Below are 26,519 nucleotides of genomic sequence, written 5' to 3' on the forward strand. Positions count from 1 at the left end.
TTCCTCAAAGTGCTCGTGTGTCATGCTGCAACTCCAGTTGTCTTATGGTGACCATAGATCAGAACCTGCTTTCAAAGGAAACTGAAGTTTTACCTTTTACTTTTTACTGTTTTTCTGGTATCTTCTGCTCCTTAGCAGATTTGGTCTTTTAGCATCCTTTCCCTTCCCTTCTTCTAATTTTATTTTTTTTTTACACTCTTGTATGGTCACTGCTGCGAAGTCCTTGGTTGTGCTGCGGCACTTCTGTGTGACAGAAGTTTGTGAGCTGTCTGTTCAGCCAAACCAGTTGTCCACCTGGTGATGAAATTGTTTTCTTACTTGCTCAACTGTATAGTATGTTTGGGCTCAGTCATACTCTCTTTGAAGTCAAGAATAAAACTCCCATTGATATTCACGAGAAAAGGTAAGGCCAGCTGTAAAACAATAGTACTCTGTGCAGCGCTGCTTCATCTCTGGCCTGGGAGGTGTGTAGTTGTGTGGTCTGTGGTTACACGCTCTGTAATCAAACTGGTTGGTGATGTCCCGATTCAAGATTTTTCACTCGCAAACGCAGGTTCAGTGTTGCTGCGGGGAGAAGACACAGTTTTTCCGAGGTACAGGCTAGGCAGAGGGAACACGGGCACAAGAGCCAACAGGATCGGCATTTACCTGTCACTGGTGCATCAGAGGAAGGGACCTGAACCGTGATTTCCCACCTCCCCATCGCTGTACTGCTGGATTCATTACACCAGTCCAAGTCTCGTCGGCTGCAGCTCTCCTATTTGGAACAAATAAACTCTCGGTTCACTGAAGCAAGGCCTTGGAGCTCGGTTACCTGCAGCTGAGGGTCCTGGGCACTGGAATAGTGTCTTTCTCCCCTGCCCTCACTGCTGTACGCACATCGATAACCATAGAATCATAGAATCATTTCGGTTGGAAAAGACCTTCAAGATCATCAAGTCCAACCATTAACCATGCCCCCTAAACCATGCCCTGGGGTACCCTATCCACTCGCTTTTTGAATACCTCCAGGGATGGTGACTCAACCACTTCCCTGGGCAGCACATTCCAATGTCCTATCTCCAGACACCTGACAGAAGAGACCAACACCCTCCTCACTACAACTCCCTTTCAGGTAGTTGTAGAGAGCGATAAGGTCTCCCCTCAGCCTCCTCTTTTCTAGACTGAACAACCCCAGATCCCTCAGCCACTCCTCATAAGACTTGTGCTCAAGGCCCCTCACCAACTTGGTTGCCCTTCTCTGGACACGCTCAAGCAGCTCAATGTCTTTCCTGTAGTGAGGGGCCCAAAACTGAACACAGTACTCGAGGTGCGGCCTCACCAGTGCTGAGTACAGGGGAACAACCACCTCCCTGTTCCTGCTGGCCACACTGTTCCTGATACAGGCCAGGATGCGATTGGCCTTCTTGGCCACCTGGGCACACTGCTGGCTCATATTCAGCCGGCTGTCAACCAGCACGCCCAGATCTTTCTCTGCCGGGCAGCTTTCCAGCCACTCTTCCCCAAGCCTGTAGCGCTGCATGGGGTTGCCGTGACCGAAGTGCAGGACCCGGCACTTGGCCATGTTAAACTTCATACAATTGGCCTCAGCCCATCGATCCAGCCTGTCCAGATCTCTTTGTAGAGCCTCCCTACCCTCAAGCAGATCGACCCTGCCTCCCAACTTGGTGTCGTCTGCAAACTTGCTGAGGGTGCACTCAATCCCCTCATCCAAATCATCAATAAAGATATTAAACAGAACAGGGCCCAACACCGAGCCCTGGGGAACACCACTCGTGACCCGCCGCCAACTGGATTTCACCCCATTCACCACGACCCTCTGGGCTCGGCCATCCAGCCAGTTTTTCACCCAGTGAAGAGTGCACTTATCCAGGCCACAAGACGCCAGCTTCTCTAGGAGTATGCCATGAGTGACAGTATCAAAGGCCTTGCTGAAGTCTAGGAAAATAACATCGACAGCCTTTCCCTCATCCACTAGGCGGGTCACCTGGTCATAGAAGGAGATCAGGTTGGTCAAGCAGGACCTGCCTTTCGTAAACCCATGCTGACTGGGCCTGATCCCCCTCTTATCCTGGAGCTGCCGTGTGAGTGCTCTCAAGACAAACCGTTCCATAATCTTTCCCGGTACCGAGGTCAGGCTGACAGGCCTGTAGTTCCCCGGATCCTCCCTCTGACCCTTCTTGTAAATGGGAGTCACATCGGCAAGCCTCCAGTCCTCTGGGACCTCCCCTGTTGACCAGGAACGCTGATAGATGATAGAGAGTGGCTTGGCAAGGACCTCAGCCAGTTCCCTCAGTACTCTTGGATGGATCCCATCAGGTCCCATAGATTTGTGAGTGTCCAGATGGCGTAACAGGTCCCTAACTAATTCCTCCTGGATTAAGGGGGGTATGTTATGCTCTTCATCCTTACCTTCCAGCTCATGAGGTGGAGTACCCTGAGGATGACTGGACTCACTATTAAAGACTGAGGCAAAGAAGGCATTAAGTACCTCGGCCTTTTCCTCATCACTGGTTGCTACGTTACCTTCAGTATCCATTAAAGGATAGATATTCTCCTTGGGATTCTTTTTACTGTTAACATATTTGTAAAAACATTTTTTGTTGTCCCTTACACTAGTGGCCAGACTTAGTTCTAGCTGAGCTTTCGCCTTTCTAATTTTCTCTCTGTATGATCTAACAAGATCCCTGTACTCCTCCCAAGTTGCCCGCCCTTTCCTCCAGAGATGATAAACTCTCCTTTTTTTCTTAAGTCCTGGCAAAAGCTCCCCATTCAGCCAGGCTGGTCGTTTTCCTCGGCGGTTTGACTTGCGGCACATGGGAATAGCCTGGTCCTGAGCCATTAAGATTTCCTTTTTAAAGAATGTCCATCCCTCCTGGACCCCTTTGCCCTTCAGGACCGTCTCCCAAGGGACTCTCTCAACCAGTGCCTTGAAGAGGCCAAAGTTAGCCCTCCAGAAGTCCATAGTGGTGGTTTTGCTGACCACCTTCTTTGCCTCACCAAGAATTGAAAATTCTACCATTTCATGGTCACTAAGCCCAAGACGGCCTCCAACCATCACACCTCCCACCAGTCCTTCCCTGTTCGTAAACAACAGGTCTAGCAAGGCTCCTCCCCTGGTTGGCTCACCCACCAGCTGTGTCAAGAAGTTATCTTCCACACACTCCAGGAACCTCCTAGATTGTTTACTCACTGCTGTGTAGTATTTCCAGCAGATGTCTGGAAAGTTAAAGTCCCCCACCAGGACAAGGGCACACGATTCTGAGACTACTGCCAGCCGCTTGTAGAATGATTCATCCGTCTCTTCAACCTGGTCAGGCGGTCTATAACAGACTCCCAGCACAATATCTGTCTTATTGGCTTTCCCTCTCATCCTCACCCATAAGCACTCCACCTTGTCATCAGAATCGTGTAGCTCTGAGCAGTCAAAACATTCCCTAACATAGAGAGCCACCCCACCACCTCTTCTACCTTGCCTGTCCCTTCTGAAGAGCTTGTAGCCATCCATTGCAGCACTCCAGTCATGGGAGTCATCCCACCATGTTTCCGTGATGGCGACTAAGTCATATCTATCCTGCTGCACAATGGCTTCCAGCTCGTCCTGTTTATTGCCCATGCTGCGTGCGTTGGCATAGATGCATTTGAGCTGGGTCATCGAATCCACCCCTAACATCGGCACGCTGCTCCCAGGCTCATCTCTGGTGCACCTAGTTTTATCCCTTGCCCCCTTCGAACCTAGTTTAAAGCCCTTTCTATGAGCCCTGCCATGGCTTGGACTCTGAGAGACATCATGGAGCACTGAGTCTAAATGGAGCTCAGCTATCATTTTACATTCATCCTCACAAGTACGATCCTAGTAGAGATAACTTCTCTGTGTGTTCTGTGACATTTAGAGCTGGGAATAAAGTAGAACTAAGTGAAAAAAATGTGAGACTTTAATACTAGGATAAATCTCAACACTTTATCAACTTTAGCACAAACTGTTCATCATTTAATTTCAAGTAATTTCCTTCCCACTGCTTTAAGAGAGATTCCTCTCCTAAGAATCAGGTACCTGTAACCATAAAGGAGCCAACTTTCAGAGAATGTTTTGCTCCTCTCCATCAGATAGAGTCAAATGTGATGCTAGTAAATAGACACTACGTACCCATCCAGACTTGGGATGGCACAGATACGTGGGCTGTCGCCTGCAGAGGTTGGAAACATTCCCCCACCATGCTCTTGAGGTAAGCACGTATCAACACTGGGATCCATGCAGACAACAGCCTCCCGAAGAACCATTGTTGGCATGAGATAAAGAATTGCTATTTAGGCTTCAAAAGAAATCGCAATGTTTGGAAATTTTGCCTTCATTCTGGACTGGAATAAAAAACAAACTGTCAACACTTCCTTTGAAATGAAAATGGAAATTGAGACAGAACACCAGAATGAGAATCAGCATTTAAGATTAACAAAGCACTTTTGTTAATGTTTTCTTTTGAGGTAAAATATTTTGTTTTGACTTCTACATTTCTATAAATGTACCATAATTGCTTATGTTATTTTGTGAAAACTACAGTATAGTCCAAAAATGTGTAACAGTGTCTTAGAACCAAAATACTTTGGTCATACTAAATAATGATGCTGAAATGACATGGCCCTTTTTTAAATAAAAAAGTGGCATCAGTTGACCTGTTCCTGCAGAAACATCTTTCCCAAATCCTTGTGGAACAGGTTAATTCCCTGCTCTGGTGGTTAGCACTGTGCAAAGCAGGTGCCTTCTTATGGTACACACCTTTAAAAAAAATCTCCTCCTGCTCGGTGCTTCTAAAGGGCAACTTGTTTTGAATACTGGCTTCCTCACACCTGAGGCTCCAGGGAAAAAACAAGTCTGGTTTTAATCTGAATCATCTTGTAGTTTGTAGAGCAGTCTACAAGAAGGTTTCTGTCCTAGGGATATACGGGAGGAAGGTGTGAGAAAGTGGCTTGGAAAGAAAACTGCACTGGCGCTGGTTTGCCGTGAGCTTTCGGATTAATGAAAGAAAATATGTGGGGGCTTGATGTGTGTCAGTGTTGGGGTTAGTGGCTAACCTAGGCAAAGCCTAGAATGTTTATCACATCTAATGGTTCCTTTTTTTTTTTAATCTCACTATGAGTACTCTTTCAAAATAAAAAACAACTCCCACAAATACCTTTTTTCTATTTTCAGCCTTTTCTGGATTTAAGGTACCACATCTGAGCTATTCTGATCTTTTGATTCTCCCAAGTCTTCCGCACCTATTAAAAGCTTATTAAAGTTTTTTAGTCATTTTCTCAGAGGAGGGACATAATTTGTCTCCAAGTGGCTATGAGGTACTTTAAAGAAAAAACAAAAAACTGTTCCATTCTGAATGGTTCAGACAATTTTTTTGCGTCATTTTATTGTACCAAACTTGAAATTCTGCAGCTATAAATTAAAAACCAAACAAACAAAACCCCTAACCACCTTTTGTAAATCCTTTAATGTGTATCAATGTATAATATTTTCTGAAGACTTAAGTGCGTCTTGAAACATAGGACTGTTCTGATTTTCTTACTGTTCTCACTATTTGCATTCTGTTGCACCTCACTCGCTTGATCTTGTATTGAATTGCTACAGATTCTTTCAAAGCACACTAATCAATTTTGGTTCAAACTGAGTTGAAGTACCTTCCAAATTGCTGTTGCACATCAATGAATGAAATGACTTTTAAGTCAGGTTAGGTCAGGGTACCTAGGTATTAGGTCTAGATACCTAATCTAAGCTTCATTACTGAAAGCAAAAGTAGCTGCTGGTCCTACACCGTCCATCATTTTAATCAGCATCGTGCCTATTGATCTGTGCCCAGGGGTTGGACAGTCTGTAATTCTGTGGAAACTTTCAAAAGTCTTACAGTCTTAAACCTCCAGAATCAGGTTTTGTTGTTTGTTGTGGAGTCAAAGACCTTTCAGGGCAGCGAGATAAAGGAGCCCAGCTGAGCCCCCACTGCTGCCCAGACGAGTATCCTCCCTTCTCTGCTTTCCCCATCTGCTGCTGCTTTTTCCCTTGCGTTAGCTGCCCTGGACACGCTATGCCTGGAGAGCTGCTGATGGTGTTGAGAACTAACTTTACAAAACTAATAGTTTGCAGCTGGATCAATGTGAAGGAAGGAACAGGAAATGCAGGAATGCCCTTTTTGGATAGTGTACATTAATCTCTTAAAGATCCATTAGAATCAGCAATATATTTTCTGCCCTTTTTTTTGTTTTTGTCTGCAATGAGTGTGACATGATTACATTGCTGTCACTTGGTTTCTAGTTCTAATTTCTGTTGGTATTTCAGGAAGACAAGAATGTGAAAGGACATAATTATGCTATGCAACTTAGAAGTTACTGCTGTATCTTCCTTCAGTAGTGATGAATATGAACCTAAGTCTTATCAAATTGGTGCTTGATCTGAGTTTCTCAAGTGTAAGACCAAGTAGGAAAACAGATTTGTCCAAGGGCATCAGGCAGAACTGGACTCATATTGTAGGCAGGACCTGGTCCTGCTCTCTTTGAAAACTCTCAAAAAATATGTTTTGCAGAAGCTTGAAAGAAATCTAAAACGTAAATCTGAACAAGGCTTTATGTAAGCTTAGTGCAAGAAGGAAAACAAAATCTGGATTGTAAAACAATTTCTCATTGTTCTTTAGTTAAATATTTAAAACCACCACACCTCCTTTCCTAACAAGGTGATGTTTTTTCATTGTTGGTTCTCAGTAAATACTCTACAAGCAGCATTGGGAACTGACACAAAATGAAATCATACTTTCTGTGTATGTTTTTATTACAAGGTATGCCAAGTACATTACAAAGAAGAGTAATTATAATTTGTTTCATTAATGAAGAAACGCAGATATGATTGCCTAGCTCATTTGCTTGAGATCACACAACAAATCAGTGATGAAACTTCCTACAAGCTTTTTTGTATTCTAGGAATCTATTTAAATGTTTCTTCTTTGAAAACAGAAAGAAAAGATGATTTGCTGTGAATTGAAATATTTTTCAGTTAGTTGAGGGGATGTGGGTTTCAAAATACCAAACCTCCCCTAAGCAGAGCTTCATCCTAAAATGCACTTGAAATAATCTTTGTTACCACACAAATATAGAAGTAATTTGTGCACTTTCTTTCCTTTATTTCCATAGAAATAATTGTGGGTTTTATTTTGTTCGTGCTCCAGAGGATATGGTTCTAGTTTCCTCAGAAATAGGTTGATATTATTTGTGTATCTTTAAACATTTTCCCTGAAACAAAACAAAACCGAACCCCCACAAAACAGTGTTTTCATTAAATCTACGTATCTGTCATTGAATTTCCAGGACCTCTTGATGATCGATGTTTGTCTCCCCCCCCCCCCCCCCCCCAAAAAATTAATTCAATTTAGAATATCTTTCCTGTAGAAACCAAAAAGTAGTACATTATTTGAAAAGAAGTACATTATTTGAAAAACTGGTCTTTTTTCCTCTAATAGGGGGAGGAAGAGAGAGGGGGCTGAAAAATGGAAAGCATTTTCTCTTACTGCTCCTCCTGTGGTAGGAGGGCAGGAGGAGAAAAGATAGGGAAAGTGGCTTTATTATTTATTTTCTGTAAGTTGGGGAATGACATTTTTAAAAATGAAAGATTCCTCTCTCTCTGAAATACTTTTTCAGTGCAAACAGAGTTTTTATAGTTGGGCTGGTAGATTTATGTACACATTCTCTGTCAATGAACAGTATCAAAAAGAGGACTTCAAGAAAGAGGAAGAAATCAGACAATTTCTGGTGTGTCAGTGCATGCAGGGTTTGAAGCCATACTGAACTGTAGAACTGAAACTTCTCTGTGAATTAGATTCGAGTTTTTCCAGCTCATAGGCATTGCTTTCCACAGTCTACTACTATCTTCAAAACATACAGTCATATTGTCTTTTTTTCTTATGATTGTCTATGTTTTGTCATTTTAATTAAAACCTCTTTCAATGCAAAGATATATGTAACCAGCACATAACATTTTGTCTCTCTTCCAGAAGTTTTGGCTTTGTCAAGCAGGCATGAGCCCACGAAGGGCGATGATTCAATTAAGCTTCCTGAGAGGAGTTACTGGCTCAGTGGCAGACTTAACACCGTTGTGCAGTGTTTCTTATGCATCACTCATATGCCTGGGTAAACTCTAAAATGCTGTCATTTTTTAGATTTAGAATAGATTTGCCATCTAGTCTGACCAAATGGAAAGAATTAGAAAGGCTGCTCAACAATGAAAAGTCAATGTAAACATACAGTTGGTTCACTTCTTGTGGATTCTACCACAATATGAAATAAAGATCTTCTTTCAGTGTCCTCCCCAACGTACCACAGTGATAAGTTATTTAACATACTACAGATATGTGATAAATGCTACACTTCAGAAAATAAAAGTCCACTTTTTTTCCAAAATAAGAAATAAAAGCATGGGAACGAAACCAGAGGCGTTTTTCCCTATCAGGTAAACCCTGTAGAAATGTCCTATTAGCTTGTATCTTTGAGAGACAAGATCTGAGAGCGATGGCCCACAGTGGCTTTACCCATCCTCAGAGCGGGGTCTGTGTTATAGAGCAGTGCCAAGGAAATGTGTAACTTGCAAATAGTAAAGGTGCAGAAAGTCACAGGGCTGCAAGCACACCTACCGCATCATGCAGCGTTAGAGTCAAACCTCACTACAAGGCAAAGAAGTGGCTCTAAAGTATTTAATGACAGAGTTGAGCTGGTTTTATTTTATTACAAACTGTTAAATTAGTTTTATATTTCTGTACAGAATGTAGTACAAGAATTTAGGAAAAGCGTATTTCTTTTTTTTCTGCAACTTGCTTTTTTAGTGAAGAAATGCAGTGTTGTTCCAGTTTTCAATAGTAATTCTAGGTATCTTGGTAACAACTGGTTTGGGTTTTTTTCTGTTTTAAAGAACAGGCTAGCAACACAACTTTGCAAATTGACAATTACAGGCTTTATTTTGTTGGTTTTGGTGATAATGTAATGGTGTAAATGGAAAGGGATGTTGTTCAGGATGATTGAATTTGCTCTCCTAGGCTTTTTTAAGTAGGTTGTGTAACTGTAGTAGACTGTAATATGCATGTTTATGCCTCTCTTGTTTTGGCTGGTGGGATTCTTTAAGAGCAATCATGCTGGAAAATGGAGTTCCTCAGGAAGAGCTGAAAATTGAGAGCATGTGATCAGCTCTGAGAATTTTTACAAAGAGCAAGCGGGGCCAGGGATGTGAGCTAATGGGGTATCTGGGGTGAAACGCAGTCAGCTGGCATATAGAAGCTATTTAAGAGAAGCTCTGGTCTCCACTCTTCTGTTTTGCTGAAGGTTGCAAAGGTAAGCTAGTATTTCTGTTATTTTAACTGGACTTTGATAACTCTTTTAAAATAATAAAGTGGACCTTGAGGAAGAAGACATAGGCTAACCTGTAATCTGAACTCTATTGCCCTTTTCTATTGTTGGTGCATCTGCATACAGGCCTGAGTGCTTCTGTTTTCAGCCCAGTATCCACTGCTCGCTTTGAAACCTTCCCCTTGTCCTCTGCCAACTCTTTCCATAACACAACTCTTTCTGTGTTGAAGAGATTTTTCACTTGCTCACCATATGGAGTACCCACTGATGGTTTGGGGGAGGATATTGTTAATGCTGTAGAGAGCATGTTATTGTCTAATTAGAAAAGCAAACTAACATAGTTTCAGTTAATAGAGATGTCTAATGCTAGAAAGGTACGCATGCTACAGAGGGCTTGAGGCAGGGAGAGTCATGGTAGCAGAGCTGCAAGGGCAAGACGGCCAATAATGAAAATTGTTAACGGTGTCCATGTCTCCATGATGAGTGAAGTGGTCAGAAGAAAAATAGCAGCTGAATTAACCATGGTTTTAATGCTATCTCATGCACTGGGGTTTGCTGGGTTTGGGTTGGGTTGGGTTTTTTTTCTCCTACAGGTTTGGGCAAGTCATACCTTCTTTGTCTCTCTGGTCATTTGTTTGGTTAATAGAGTCAATGATGCTGGCTGGCTGCAAGGAAATGCGTACCACAAGAGACACATACAAGAAGTAAAAAAGTGCCAAGTCCTAAGTATTGTTGAGATTTCTCGTGTAATTGATGTCCAGTGGGGAATGCTGGTTTCCTTTTAAGGAGCTGAGAATCAATCCGTGGCACAAACCCCAGACAATTCCCTTGTAAAACTCTTAGAAGTAGTAGTACTTTAAAGTTGCCCTTATGAAAGCTTCCAGCTATTCATACTTGGTCAGCGAGAGTCCCAAAATACTAAATCTGAGGTATCCATACCTGCTCTGAACTATTTTTTAAGTTTGTAAGAGAGATGCTTTTCCTAGGCTGCCTGTCGTGCCATGGCTTGGGAGTGCAGCAGCTCTGCATTCCTCTTGCTTACAGACACAACCACAGCTCAGCTCTCTTCTCAGGCTGGAGAGGTGACCCAGCCCCCTCCTCCCACACGTGGGTTGCAGGATTCCTACCATTAAAATCCACGTTTGGCCCTGCTGGGTGCTTTGAACAACAAGGTCTATCCCATAAGGTTGGTTTGTTAACCCGAGCTGCTGCTTTTCCCTCCTCCTGTTGACCAGGTGGAGGGAGAGAGGCTTGTGGAGATTCGTTAGCTCCCCTCTGCCTGACCACAGCCTTCACAAAGCAGCCAGAGCTTTCTTTGTAAAGTCTGCTTGTTTTAACAAGTGTTTTCACAACCGTGGGAAACAAGGATTTTGTACGTTGCATCTGTAAATATGAAACCTTAAATATCCCTATTAGTATCGTGTAGTCCTCCAACAGTCAAAGACTTGAAAGGTTCTTGATTTTATAAGCCATATATTTTTTAAATAAAGGTTGGGGTTTCTGTATGACGCAGTTGCCAGTGGAGACCATTACTTGCACACCTTGTGGATCATTTCCTGCATGATAAAATCAACACAAGGGGTCAGAGAAAGCAGTTTGCAGCACCGGAATGCTTGCTAGAGGTGTCAAGTTCATCTCTTAGCCATTTGGGGTGGTCCACAAACCATGTCGCTTTGCCGTGACATTAAGCAGTGTTTCTAAGAAGCGTAGCCACGTCAGAGATTTTCTGTTGCCAAGCTGGCACCTGGGAGAGTGGAAAAGTTAGTACAGCCACTGGCATTACGATCTTTTTAGGGACTCCTCTGAGACAGCAGAGTCCGCGTTTCTGCTGTAGCCAGCCGATCCCCTCTTGCTTGCCACCAGCCCCGTGCTCTGCCAGGCCGACCCCGGCCGCAAGAGCAGCCAGGGATGAGCCCGCAGGGGAGGACGGACACCTCTGCGTACACGACTGCCTGCAAGTGCAGGCCTCAGGGGAGACTGGGACACGATCCAGGTCTGTATCAGGATTTTACCTAATAGTAAACCACCACAGATGTGCCAGCTCACATATGCCTAGAGTAACAGTTGGCATCGATATTTGGCTACCTTATTTACAACTTCTTTTTGTGTGTACGTGTTATATTAGCGTTTCCTTTTCCTTCCAGGAACAGCCACCGCATCTCCCTCAGTCCTGCCAAAGCGTTTGGGGGGGACGAGCCCGTATGTGGCCGGCTAGCTCTCAGACTAGAGCCCCCGGCCTCCGCTCTGGCTTTACCTGCTCTGTGGCAGGCTCCCCTCCTGCCTCACCTGGGGAACCTTGTCCAGAAAGGAGTGACAAGAGCCCGCCAGGACTTCACCTCCTCTTCCTTAGAGCTGTAGTGACGGCACGGGGCGAGAGACGGGATCATCCCCAGAACACAGGCAGCGTGTGCCGGGGTGAGAGCGGCTTTGGGGCTTGAAGGGGCACCAAAGGGCGGGAGAGGTAGGTAGAGTGAAGAAGGGGGAAGATAGCTCCTTCTGGAGAGGAAAAGGGAGACAGGCGTACCCACGCACAAGCAGGTATTAGCTCTGAGGGTGGGGGAAGAGCTGTCGCCCTCAGCCTGAGGGGGGAGGAAGGCGCACAAGCTCCCTGAGGGGCTGGGGCGGCGAGGCGCCGCCAGTCAGGCAGGAGCTACGCGTTCCCCATCCCCTTCCCCGAGGATCTGCGTGGCGGGGCCGGCGTGAGGAGGGCGGTAGCCCGAAGAGAGAAGGAGAGCTGCGGCCGCAGCCGACCTCGGAGCCAATCGTCCCGCCGTTCCCCTCACGGCCGTCCCGCCGCCTCCCTCAGAGCCGCCCCGCCCCGCCCCGCGGCCCCGCCTCCCCGCGCGCCACCGCGCCCCCCCCCCCCCGGCGGGAGGGAGGGCGGGCTGTCGGGGCCGCGCACGGGGACGGCCCGGGCGCCATGTTGGAGGGCTGCTGAGCCCGGGGTCTGTGTGTGTGTGCGCGCGGCGGCTGGAGCCCGGTTTCCTGCGCGGGGTGGGGGGGGGGGGCTGGAGGAGGGGAGCAGCGAGGAGAGGGGGGGAGACGCCCAGGCGGATCATGGACGTCGAGAGGCTGCAGGAGGCTCTGAAAGGTGGTGCCGGGGCTTGCCGCGGAGAAGCGGGGGGGGGGGCTGGGGGGGGGAAGCGGTGTCCCCACGCTGAGGCGGGGGGACACGGGTCTTCCTCGTGGCTGAGACCCTTCTGGGGGGAGGGAGCGCCCTTGGCTGAGGGCGGCAGCTGCCCTCCGCCGGGGACGAGGGTCGGGGTCGCCGCGCTGTGGGTAGGGGGCTGCTCGCGTGGGAGGGAAGGGGGTCCCACGGAGTGAGGAGAGGCCCGGGGGCTCTCTGTGGGGACGGGGAGGGGTGAGCCCCCAGTCCCCGCTGCCCTAGCGATCCCCCCCCCTCCCCGGGCTTGCTCTGGGCTGCGTGAGGGGGAGAGGCAGAGGGAGCGTTAGTGACCCCAGCGGCTCCCCTCCTCCTCCTCCAGGCCCGGGGCTCCCCTCGCCTGGAGTGCCCTCTGCTCCCCCCGCATGCCTGCCTGCCTTCCCTTCCTCCGCCCTCGCCAGTACCTTTTCTTTTTCTCCCTCCCCAGTCCACTTCGGCGCTAGCTTGCCTTGCTGGTTACGCAGCCTGAGGAAATCAGTCTCTTTCTCTGCCGTAGCTGCTCAAAAGAAGTTGCAAATCAACTTTTGCTACTCGGATGCATGTAGTCTCTCCACACGAAAATATTAAGTGTTTTACAGGGCTGGGAGGCTGGTGGAACTCTTGGGAACAGCTAAAGAATTGTGAAAGCGTGGAAATGTTTTTGTGGGAGCTGTACTGATCGTTAAAGCAAATAAATCGCTAATTATCATGATTTTTTTTTCTGTCGTATCTTCTTTTACCGTTCGTTTTGTGTCATTCTCACACCAACAGATTTTGAGAAGAGAGGAAAGAAGGAAGTGTGTCCAATACTGGATCAGTTTCTTTGTCATGTTGCTAAGACTGGAGAGACGATGTAAGTGTGACTTTTTTTGGTGATCTTCAGTTGTAGCTAATAACATTTCTGCATTTTAAGTCAGTGAGATGCTACGTGGATTCTCTTTTTGTCTGTAGATTGCTTAGCGTGAGCTAAATCAGCTTGCCTTGGTTCCCATTTAATTTTGGATGGATTAGTTTTGTTTGCTGGTAGTTAGTTTTATCTAACAGGGAGGCTTTTTGTATAGGCTTTGCTCAGGGGTATCTGTCAGGTCTTACTGATCCTGCTCAGTACAGTAAACCTGTTGCTCTTTCTGCATTTTATGTGACATTCAGGTTTTTTAAATGGAAAGTTTAGCTCACTGTTATAATGTCTGTTGTATGCTGTTGTAATATCTGTTGTGTACAGTGTCTAATAGTATTATTTACGTAAAGATATGAATGGCTTGGATGATTTCTTTCTAGGCTTTGTATACCATGCTGTGTGATGATTGTGTCTAAATGCTTTTGGTGAAGAGGGGAGTATCAAGTAGGTGCTTTCTGCAGAAGAGGAGACATATGGGAACTACTCTGAATTTCCGTAGTTGCTCGTTTTTCAGCTCGCACAGGAGTTTCACTTTTCCTGGACTTTCTTTCACAGATCACCCTCACGGATTTCCATCCGAAGGTGTGATGTAGCTGGAAGGAGCTGTGCTACACGCTCCTTGTCAAGGATGAGCGCTGGTGCTGCGCTGGGTGACTTCCTTGGCGGATCACTATTTGGCAGGAAGGGGAAAGGCTTCCCTGGGTGCGTTGCTATAGAGTTGCTCACTTTCTGGCTCCCAGGCTGTATCCTTGTTTTTGAGGCCTAGTGCCAGACTACAGGCTTCAGCAAGAGATACGTGCTTTTACTAGTGTTTTGTTAGCAACCAGTGATCGCGGGGGCTTTGTTCGGGTTTCTAGAATCCCTCTAACTTGTACAAGGTTTGTAGGTTTGGCGTTTGGGGGGGGGGGGGGTTGTTTTGGTTTGGTTTTTTTGTAGCTTGATAGTACTGCTTGAATTAATGGTTTTGAAAGAAAAACAAGTTCTGAAATGTACTTTGCTCTTTGAATAGAAGGCTTTGGCTCAGCAGAAATACCCAGCTGTAATGCTTAATATTTTGGTGTAGTACTTCTTTTAATATAGACTTACTGTGGTGTGTTTTGTCTGTATAATATGTTTAAAGTATTTTTCCTGTTCCGAAGTATTTTTTTCAGGCTGTTTCTATTGTTTCTGCCACTATTACATATATTGAAAGTAATTTTAAAAAGTGATTGTACAGGGGCAAGTTTTTGGGAAAATTCTTCCCTCTGTGAAACTTGGGGAATGAATAAACTCCTGACTTTATTTCCATCTGGGAAATGTAGATTTTTTTTTTTTATTATTATTTGATTATTACAAACTATTGCTTAAATCTGAACTGGAATCTATCATCTGGAACTTCATGTAGACACTGGCCTTCTATGTTTCCAGGGTTTTCTTTGGCTTTTTTTGCAGGTCTGTAGCTTTTTCCAGCATTCTTGAACCTTTCAGTTGCATTAAATTGTTTTTTAAAAAGTATCGGATGTGAACATCAGAAGTATCTAATATAATCTGGAGACAGACATGGAAATATTGTTCCATAACATTTAATTTGCTTCCCACTATCTGCCAAAGTCTGTATTTCGTCATCAGATATGCTTCTGTTTTCACTGATGTGTTATCTATCAAATTATCAGGAAGAAATAAGTAAAAAATAAAATCTTGTGGTAAACATTCATGTAGAGATTGGTAATATGCATTATAAGAGCTTTATGTATTTTTAAGCTAGTACAGCTTGACTACTGTAAAAGTGTTCCTGAATACACAAACCTAGCAAATACATTTAATTCAAAATGAGTTAAATATTCTGTATTTCCAGTTATACAAAATTAACTTTTATTTAATAGAAATCTAAACCAGTTATAAATACATTGCCTTGGAATGAGAAGATGAAATCTAAAGTAATAGTTTGTAGTTACATTTATTAGGATTTTTAGGAAGTTCAGAGCTCAGTTTAAAAAAACAAGGGGGGGGGTTGAGTGAGGGGTAATTACACAAATGGTTTGCGGACTTACTTATTGAAAAACAATGAATCTTAGTCACAGCCTGTTTCTAAAGTAACAAACAAAAAGTACCCATGTAAGTGAGGACCAAGACAAATACGGACAAGTGAAATGTGAAGTATTTTTGTTTTGAGTTATTGTTGTTTCTAGGAGAGTTATACAGTATTCATGGAGGTTTTATCAGCTTTTTTAACTTACTCTATGATGCATACTGATACTTCGATGAAACACTGCAGTCTACATCCTGGGTTAAATGTAGTGTTCTCGCCCCCCATACCTCTTCTGGGCATAGTTGCAGCAGGTCTTGTAAACAATTAGTAAACTTAGTTTGAAAGGGTACTAATGAAGTATATTAAAATGACTTTCAAGGTTCTTGTCAAAGCATGATCGTGGCATACATAGCTTGCTTAACAGATTGAAAGCACAGGCTCATGTAAGGCGGTTGAGTACTTACCCGCCCCCATTTGTTTCAATGTGCTTATTCATCCGAGTGAGTTATGAACAGGTAGATGCAGGTTTAGGTTAGGCTGTAATTTTACTAGTATTTCTCTTGGCAGCAGTCTTGGCTAATGCAGCCCTTGTGTCACTGTTTCACTTGTGCTTGTTCACCTGTTTATGTAGCTGCACGGTAACCTAGAGCAGGAAACTGCTTGCAGTTGTAAGTAACTTTCTTTTTGGCAGTACTGTTTTTAGCAGGGTTCAGTTCATTGATCCAGCTTGTTTCGTCCCTGTTGACTGGTACGTCAAACCCCAGCACAACTGAAGAGGTGGCGCAGGGGAGGAACAAAGGGTGAGAGTTGTATAAGCCAGCGCCGCAACTATGATAAGGCTCTTCAGAGTGTATCTTTATCGTAATTAAAAGTCTTTTTCATTTACAGGGAAGGTCTGGAGTAAAAATGTTGCTAAATTTGGTTATATTATCAGTGTAAACTTGGTTGTGTTACCAGTACCTTGCAGTAAAAGCCTGATCATGCGCTCGTGTGTGTTAACTTCATCTATTTGAAGTTTAAGCTATCTTCTTGTGCAAAGTTAACCATTCACTTAATTGTTTGTGAGATTATGGCCTGCATTTACAAAAGCCTGTCTAAACTTCCTTTATTATAGGTGAACAGAAGCAAAAGTTTGATTGCTTGGCTACTGTGAAATATTTTAACAGTTGCTATGGTAAGACTTAGCCTTAGGTGAAGTATAAAGTTATGGTTCAACCTTTTCTAATCTTGTGTTGAGTCTTAGGACTTTTTTTGTTTTCAGAGGAGTGACGTACTCCTTAACTGACTTGACTTTTTACTAAGATACTAACATGGAATTTCCTTAGCGAGACCAAGTATAGTCAGGGAAGATCATTATAACCTCCTTTTCTTGAGTTTGTAAAAGATCAGCGTGACTTGCAAAAGTAGGTAAAGTGAAGAGATAGGAAATTTGTTAGTCTTAATATTTTACTGTATCTGAAAGACCTCTTAAAAACAGGGTATGTTTTTCTCCTTGTTTTTTTCATAAGAAATCCACTTATCTATTTTTTTTCTGAAGTAGAAACGACTTTAAGAGTACAAAAGTCACAGCACTGCAATACTGGAAGTGAAATGCAAAAGTGAAATTTCTTTTGTTCTTTTGAAGAATTCTTTAGATAGGAAGATCACTTGACAATTGTGATCTTGTGGCTCGTATTAAAATATGTTTTCTCTTAGCGCTTAAGAAATTCTCTTGGATTTAAAATCACTCTGCCCCTTCAACACACCCTTCAACAGCAAAAATGTTTCTAAGCCATTTATTTAGGTACTTCACCAAGAAAATCCCATTTGTTGGACTGGAAAGGAAAACTAGAATTTTCCTTTGGTTCTAAAGTTGAAAATAAAACTTAGAAAACAAAAGCAATGAAAAATTTTATGTCAATTTTCTCTGCATTTCCCCCACTCCTGCTCTGGGCAGGCAACCTATAAAGCGCAGTTTTAAAGGCTTTACTATAGTGGAAAGTATAATACGGGTGGTTACTGACAGTGAAGGAAGCCAGAAATAAGTAGTGATCTGGGGATATACAGTATATAGGCAGAAGTGATTAACTGTAAAATAGTTCTAGGCTTAAGTAGAGAACACTGGCCTGGCCAGGATGTAATGCAGTTATACCAGTTCTTGTCCTGAATGCAGTATAAACAGCCATTAAAATACATTCTGGTTTTATTTCTTTGTGTAGTCAAATTCTTTCCTCAGAGTTTCCCTGGAAGATCTGAAATATTAATTTGCACCTCATCTAAGTCTGAAGACAGAAGTTGTCTCTTCACTAGTTTCTTTGAGGACCAACATAAATGCTTTTCTGCAAAGTTGCTTGAGTCAAGTTTAATACATGGGATTGTAGAGCAAATGCGAACACCTGTAGTATCATCATAGAATAGTGTAAGTTGGAAGGGACTTCTGGAGGTTATCCAGTCAGACCCTGTACTCAAGGGAAGCTAATTCCAAAGTTAGTTTAGGTTGCTTAGGGTTTTGTGCGGCATTTCTGAAAAATCTCCAGTGATGGCAATTCCATAGCCTCTGTTTGGCACCCTGTTTCACTGCTTAACCTTGCAGCAACTTGGAGTTTCGCTTGGAGCAACCTGGGACCACTGCCTGTTAGCCCTCATTTGCGCGTCTCTGAAGGGAGTCTGTTTCTGTCTTGCCTGTATGCAATTACACCTTCCATGGTGAAAGTCAGCAGTTAGATTCCACCACCGTAGCCTTCTGTTTTCCAGAAGAAGAGATGCTGCCTTAGCTTCCCACCTAGGTTGCATGCTGCAGCTCTGTTAACCATCTTAGTGGCCTTCTGCTCATCTCACCCTTTCTTCTCTCTTCTATATTGCCTGACCCCAAACCAGACATAGTATTGCGGTTATGGACTGGTAAATGCCAGGCAGAGGGATATAATCACTTTCTCTGATACTGCAAATGTAGTGCAGTGTGCAGGCAGCCTTTGTCACAGCAAGGATACACTGATGGATGTTGAGCTTCCCGTCTGCCAGCGCAGGTGTTGGCCCCAGTATTGACTCTGAGCAACATCGTTTGTAACTGGTTGCGGTTAGACTTTGGACCCCATCGACCTCAGCCGCTACCGGGCAGGCTTGATGGTCCACTGAGTCTGTAGCTATCCAGCTTAGCTGCGAAGATGCTATGGACTGTGCTGTACGTCTTGCTCAAGTTGGGTTAACGGTGTCCACTGATCTTCCCTCATTGACACAGTCAGTCAGGTAGATCAGGGACGATTTGCTGTCAGTAAATTGTATAACTGTAAATGTAAGTTACATAACTGTAGCTCTATCAAAGATAATGGCAAAAAGTATTTTTTACCCTTTGATACTGTTTCATGTACACTGTGTAGCAGTCAGCTGTTTTTTCTTAACTACATTTTTGGAACACTTTTTTGGATCAGTTTAGCTTTTATATTATTTAGTTACAGCAGTGAAATAGTTTGTCAGCTGTAGAAAAGATGTGAGTGGAGATTTGGTAGCAATGAACATGTATGAGAAGTTCCCATTCTCAGCTTTAGTGTTCTAATGATGTGTTCTGAACTCTTGTGTAGTAATTCCTTTCTTATCTTACAACTGTGTAGGTTTTTGTAGCCATATGTCCTTTAGCTTATTTCACATGCTTAAATTTAAGTCTACTTTTTTCAATAACGTATGTTCTCTGGTCTTATTCAACTAGCAGTTTTGTTGCTTGACATGTGTATGCTAGTATTTTTTGACTAGTTTGAAAATTTTGTTCTGATGTGGAGGCAAATCATTATCTGGAAATCTTTAGAACTATTGGGGGAATGTAGTTCATTATGTTTTTTTAAAAAATTAAATAGAACAATTCTCAAGTTCCTGCCATAATAAACAGGATAATATTTTTCTAAAAGAAGTCTGTGTGCCTTTGTTAGATAGGCCTCTTCCATTTCCATGTTCTCAGTGAAGCAAGAGATGTGAGTAAACTTCCTTGCATTGTTTCCTACTATTATTCCTCACTAACTCTATTCCACTAAGTGACTGGAATTATTCTACACTAATTCCCATTCCACTGACATTGTGTTTTCTGTCTCATAATCCACGGATGCCTCTAAAGGACGGTTGAAAAGCCTGCTGATTTATCTTTGTCAAATGTAGTTTAGCTTCCTTGCTCTTTTACCTATATTATAAAAAATTATATATGTATCAAATGTACAGTTGTAGTACTTCAGAGGAATCAGTTGTGATGCAGATGAAATCACTTGCTCCTTTAGGAAATGCACACTATTGTAGTGTTTTATTTTAAATGCTGCCACTTCCTATCTTTTGGGAGTGGGGTTTACAGTATAAAGGTCAAACTTTAACTACCATTATAAAATATGCATGATGAACTGATCCTAATAAACTTTAGTCTCTCTGTAGAATACACATGTAAGGAGAGACGAAAGGCAGGCTCCTCATAGCAATGCTAACTTTTCAGTGTAATTGGACTGTTTTAACTGCAAATGCAACTGTATGCGCATGCAGACTCCATTCGTAAGTACATCTTTCTTCCCTGTTGCTATATACAGTCTGTTCTTATAAGCACACTCCCTGCTAGTCTTTTTGCAGACAGTTCACTGTTACTTTGCACAGAAAACCACCCCACGATTTATTCTGTAGCGGTTAATACAGTTGCATGTGCTTCTGATGATCACCTTTAGTAGTATTCTGTTGGCACCCTTCTGCTCTTCAAGCTCAATTCTTCTGCATTGCTTAATTGGATTTGTTCTCATCCTCAGAGTTTCTATCAGTTCTTACCTTTATCTCTTAGTAATGTTTCTTCACAGCTGTAGTGGCTGCCTTGGTATTACTTCTATCTTTTCCAGTGAGCCTCCAGTCTCCTGTTCCATGGTGGCCTTGCTTGTTACTATTTCATTTGAAGTACCTTCCCAGACCTTTGGGTATTGCTCCACTCTGTATTACACTTTACAGTAGCAAGGATGTTTTCCTGTTTTGACCTTGTAATTGATGAGCCTTGCACCCTCTTTCTGTCTACAGATTTTGGGAAGGTTTGTGCTTGGTGGCATGTGTTAGGTGGAGAGAACAAGGCAATGGTGCATGCAGAAGGGAGGATACAAAGCAGTTTGGTCGTCTTGGAGGGTGGTGGATTACCAGGTTTGTAGATAAACCAGACTGATGCTGCTTTTCCACAAAGCTCGTATGTGTCTGGCAGGTCTGGGTTTTAGAAATAATACTACTTGAAGACAGTTACAAGATTTCGATGATGCTCAGAAGTGGTAAGGGAGTATGATGACACAGAAATACCTGATGCCTGTGTATTAGGTCACTGAGGTAGGGTACACCTTGTCAGCTCAAGCTTAGTGTGTGCCAGCTGAACTGCCTTGTGTAGAAGCCAATTGGATGGCTTTTGTTTCTAGTTTTGGAAGGAATTATAATAGAAGTGCAATTTACTTGATCCTAGTAGTACTGCTTTCAGCCCTGAGTGAAGCCTGTATTTTTGTGGGACAAGGCATGAACTGGCAAGCATAGGAATACAGTGCAAAGTCAGTTGGATCCAGAAGTAGTTGCACAGGGTGCATTTTGCTTAACCTGGTTTCCCAGCTTTATTGCTTAATATAGTAAAGAATTGATAGTATTATCTCAGTGTGGTGTCCTGCTCTTCTGAGGTAACCTGTGGATCTCTATGCACTCGTCATTTAACAGTGATAGCTACACTTACCAGATGAGTTACAGCATTTCTTTTGTTTATTTGGTTATTTTGTGCAAACTGGTGATACCTGGAATGACTTCAGTGTCCTGTATTAGTAGACATGTGGAATTTAATTTGTGTATGGAAGAGGTGATATATTTACATATGCAATTATCCAGACATCAGTTCTATGTTACTTGGAGTGATTTTTCTATAGGTAGCTCCTATGGAGGTAGTAATTTTAACTTGCTGTAAGTTCAGGAAGACTTCTAAATATGCTTCACTTACTGCATAATACTTTTCTTAAATTTTGACTCCTGGGCTTCTGCTATACAGGTTTATTGAGAAAGTGTCATCTATTTAATGTTTCTGTATTCTGCCTGTATCAACTCCAGAGTACTATAGAATTATATTGCACCTTTGCCTGATGGATTATTCTTCTGTGGAGTATCTGTTGAATGGGATGCACTCCGAATTGTGCTATGGAATTCCTGCAGAAACTATTATACAGTGCACAGCATCACTCTTGAAACATGCCTTAGTGAACACTAATCTGTTCAGTCAAATTTTATCTGAAATGGAAATAAGTAAAAGCTAAGAATAGTCCACAGAATTGTTAGAGTTGAAAAAAATATGGTTGTCTGAATTTCAACAATGTTCAATCATGTTAAAGGCAGATCTGGACTATGTAAGCGGTTTTGAGGAGGTATTTTGACACAGATAATGCCTATCTGCTATTGACAATCTGTTTGGCTAGTGCTACTCAAATGCAGCTACACTTATCTTTGGTAGAGCAGATGAATATAAATGTTCTTAGGGCTTGTGTGATTGTAACTTGAGAGAATACAGATACCTCCCCCCCCCCCGCCCCCCGAACTTTTTGTGCTAGTCGCTTAAGTGATACTCTTTACAGTTCTAAGGTTGATGTGAATGTCCTTTAATTGAAGTTTAAAGGTTAACAATGAAATTTCAAGAATATGGTCACTGAAATCATGCCTCTGAAATAATTATTTCTGGTGTAGTTTGTTGTAGTAATAACTGGATCAGTCTTGCATTAAGTGTTGCAGAAATGCGTAGTAATCTAGTCCCTGTCTTGAAGATACATTCTACAGAAATGAGGCAGATGTGGGCTGAGAAAACAGTTGCTGTACACAAAGTGGTTACTGAGAGTTCTGAACAATTCTGTGTATTTTATCATTAAGTTATGCAGCAAATATTATTTACAAGATTGCCAATCAGATTAAAAAGTACCCAAAACTCGAATGATATTAAGATCATCTAGCACAAAGGGTGCTAACTAATTTTTTTACGATGGTAAATGTAATAATTACACAGAATATTAGTAAAAAAATTGCCCAGAGCTAGAGAAATAAAATCTGTTGGGGTAAAGTATCCTGTAAAATATGTGACAGCAGGAACATACTGGGTCTGTATATATTGTGGCATAAGCTTAGGGCGGTTCCCTGAACTAGTGTTTTTTCTGCATAATAGAAGAAAAAAGGTAACTAAATTGTAAATAAGTTTAGTTGATATTGCTCAGATGGGAGGACTTAGCTGGTACTTGATGCTTATACAAAAGTCTGTGTTTGTAAGACTTGGAGACCTTTGTAGTTGGTGTGCACTTTATAGGAAAGTCAATATCTGGGGTGATCATTCTACTTGTAATAAAACTTGAGATTTTTAAGAAGTGGTATTTGAATATGTGCATAAATGAAATTATATGAAGAATAAGAAATCACAGTAAGGTAAGAATTTACATATTGGTACACAGTGCAGAAGCACAGTAAGTGGAATAGTTCAGTAAATGTACCAGTTAATTCTTACCAGCCAACGGTAACTTCAAGAAAATTTTCAAGTGGAAGAGGGAAATATAATAAAAATACCATCTACTTTTAATTTTTTCTTTATAGATAAGCCACTGCTGGTGGTTTGTGGAAGTTTTGAAGCCTTTCAGTTACTTTGTGCGTATTGCTTTCTGCTCTGCTGTTAAGGAATTTAATTCTTGAATGAAGAATCTGTTGTAATCTTGTACTTTTTTGTTCTGTGGTGAGTTTGCCTTTGAAAGAAAAGAAAATGAGAAGTACTTGAGTTTTGTTTTAGATAACTCTATTAAGAAGTATACTTTCCTGAAAAACTCTGAGTCCTAGTTCAGATTTTTTCTCTTCTGTGGAACAGCTGTATTCTGTTGGAGTCAGCTGAATATTTATCAGCAGAGATCAGAATGAGTCCCTTGATGATTACATATACTACTTTAATGTCTTCATCAGCTGTCCGTTTCCATAACTAAGTCTTAATCTTTTTTTATTCCTGGCAATAGCAGTAGTAATTTGCAAGTAGTAGAGGTGAACACTCATACTACCGAAGTAGATGTAGTTCTAATGTATTACAGTTTCCGTGGTTCTCGAATGAGCTTGTCATGCTCACAAGGAGAGCAAAGACTTAATTTAGGCTGACAACAATCAGCAAGTGAAAACGGAAAAATACCTTCTGTGCTTGTGGGAAATACCAGTTTTTCCTCTTTTGAGCTCTTCAATATATTTTTTAATTAAAGTGAAAGGTAACATGAGGTCAAATCCTCCTGCAGATAAAACGTGAGTGTGTTTTAATTTTACATGAGTTATCAGGTGAAAGTGAATAGGAAGAGTGCTTGCCAGCGTGTTTTCCTAACAAGAGTATACCATTTACAGCAAAGCACAATGCTCCAGTAAATTCACCGTGCTGTATCACCTAAAGTTTAAAATTTATTGCTCATTCAGAAACACCGATAAAGAATCTAGCACTTGCTTATGGTTTTAATTTAATGTTAGGTTGCAGGGTTTGTCTGCTTGCCAGAAGCATTTAAGAAACTAGTCTGCATTGATGCACGGGGGATTTTACTGTGTAAATCTGTCGTCATTGTTTGGAATTTCCCATGTTAATCTGCACTGTGTGGATGGTGAAAATGGCAACTATGCAAAATGATGACACTAAAATTAATTGCATCAAAGTAGTGAGTATTAAAGTAAAGCATGGGAATTAGAAAAATAAGTTTAAAATTCAAAGAGTATTTGAAGCAAGAGTGGAATTAAGTAAGGTGTGTTCTTTTATCTGGTACATGGCTGCAGCTGCTTAAAGGAATGGCTCTGCTCTCTACATCACATCTTATTCTTCCTTATCTGTAGCATTAATTTTGTGGTTAGATTAGTGATCTGCTCCACCTCCCTGTGTGTGTGGGGGATAGCAGGAATGTGTGGGAGCAGCACACATTTTGGTGTAGACCAGGTGTAAGGTTAAGTATGTGGTGGGGCAGCGTCCTCCTTCTCTGCGCTGTGATGAAATCCCTGCTGAACCACAACGTAGCTAATCTCCACCCTTAATGGGAGGTCAGTGTTGCCAGCTTTCTACCCCAGAATTTTTCAGAGGTATTTTCTGAAAAAATTGAAAGCCATTTCTCTACCATTGAGCACTCCTTGTTAAGAAGCAATCTTTGTTATTTATATAATAAGTAGTGAAATAGTAACTCTTGTAAAAAATCTGGTATGTCAAATGGCAACAGGGTTTTGGGGTTTTTTTGTGTGTGTGTGAAAATGCTGGGGATTGTGTTTTACAGGCAGTTCTTAACAAGATTTTTAGCTTGTGCACCCCCTTCTGTGTAACTGTGTACTTCCAGGTATCCTTGTTTATACCTAATCAATATATCTGAAATTAGGGTGTGCTAAGTAAGGCAAAGATTAAAACAAAACAACAACAAAAGAATAATAGAGGGAGTAGGCCCTGTCTACTGTCTTTCCATCCCAAAGAACAGAGATAACCGAGGAAGGAGATGAGTGAGGGAAGAGAGTGGCGTCAGTCTCCTTTCCCCCAGAGGACTGCAATCCATCAATTCCTCTGCATAGCTTTAGCTACTGACTGTGCTGGAGAGGACCCCTTTGATGCGTGCTCCGGTTGCTGTGCTGCTGCCAGGGAGTGGGACAGTCAGTCCTGGGCAGGCTCCTGGCACTGGCTCCCAGGTGCTGCCCTTTCCACAGCCTGGGGGAAGGGAACTACCCTGGCTGGGGTTTCTCATGCCTGGGGATAAGTTCTGTGCTCTCTGGTGGCAGACATGGGCCTTTGAGAAGTGGCATGTTCCATCTAGTCCACAATATTCCTGTTTGGATACATCTTGCACCAAGGCTGTGGAAGAGCACGCTGGAAAGCGTGCCACCTTGCACACGGATTTGAATTGGATACGTGATTGCTGGGTGCACTTCATTTTCTGTGCCTTTTGACTTTTCAAATAGTTTTGGAGGTATCATTGATAGACCAGACTAGAAAAGGAATTCACTTATTTTGGATGAAACTTTAATTTTGCTTCTGACAGCCTGGGGAAATGACTGTGTCTTAGAGTATATCTTCATCTTCTGTGAGCTCTGGAGCAAGGCACAAAAGAGAAGAAACAGTTATTAAAGTTGGCAAGTTATTTCACTTAAAAACACCTGTTTCCTACTAGCAAGTCTCTGTGGGAGTGTAATCTAAGTCAACAATAATTGGGGGGTGGGGGGGCGGAATCTAATGTAAATGACTCGTATATCTTGTTACATGTTAAGTGAATCCTTCCAAGATTGTCCTCTGGTTCTTTCCTTCTGTGTTTTGAGGACTTTGCCTTAAAATCAGTTTAGCTGAACATGAGGTGTTTGCATCCTAAATATACTATTTTGTACTTTTTTTTAATTTCTGCTTGTCAGAGAGCTAGTAGTATGAGAAGGGTCGAGAGGGAAGTGCTCCCTTCTTTTACTGAGTTCTGATGTTTCTTTTATGGCCTGTTCAATGAACACAATCAATAGTACATCTACTTTGTTTTCATTTTACGTTCTTTGTGGTATATAGCACGTCTCCAAAACAGATGGCGTCCTCCTAAAATTTAAACCAAGTAATTTTGTAATGAACTTAAACACTGTGCAATCTGAAGACAGACATCCCACCAGGACTCCTGGGACTCTTAATGTTTTAAGTACATAGCTAGGTCTCTAGAAGCTTAACATCCCTTCAATATAATGTTTTTCTTAATTAAACCTGTAATCTGTGAAGCAATTCCAGAAAGATTTATGAAATAATTGCAGTACCTTCATTTCAGGAGGTAGCCTTATTTCAGGCACTCTGAATTATTCTTCCTGTTCTTCAGTTAATTTTAGGTATTGTCCTGGCTTACCTTACACGAGTTTGAAACTTAAAATCCTGTAGAGTTTGTCTAAAGTGTGTAAGCCATATGTACTACCTTAGCGTTATGTCTGGTGTTTTAAAATAGTTGCTAAAAAGGGGAGACAACCCTAGTTGTCTTCTGCACTTGTGGAGACTTGTAGTCCAATCTGCACTTAATGTCCAAGTCATGTAGTAATGTTAGGGATCACGGTGTTGTAGCAAAGGCTTCCAGTGTAGTACTAAATACACGAGAAAGAACTGTGTCACTTGTTCAACATGGATAGTTTTTCTTAAA

The 26,519-nt window shown here is 42.4% G+C and overlaps 1 protein-coding gene across 1 annotated transcript in view; it reads left to right on the forward strand.

Annotated features, from left to right (window-relative positions):
• Nucleotides 1–12,343: 12,343 nt before the first annotated feature.
• The window catches only part of PPP4R2 (protein phosphatase 4 regulatory subunit 2), a 32,861-nt gene continuing 18,685 nt past the window's right edge, over nt 12,344–26,519 (forward strand). The window contains exons 1-2 of the mRNA XM_052777046.1: nt 12,344–12,454; nt 13,277–13,358. Coding sequence (XP_052633006.1) covers nt 12,421–12,454; nt 13,277–13,358 — 116 coding nt within the window. The 5' untranslated portion in view covers nt 12,344–12,420. The remainder of the gene's footprint in view (nt 12,455–13,276; nt 13,359–26,519) is intronic.

This window comes from Harpia harpyja, chromosome Z (assembly GCF_026419915.1).
Source record: "Harpia harpyja isolate bHarHar1 chromosome Z, bHarHar1 primary haplotype, whole genome shotgun sequence".
Taxonomy (NCBI): Eukaryota; Metazoa; Chordata; class Aves; order Accipitriformes; family Accipitridae; genus Harpia; species Harpia harpyja.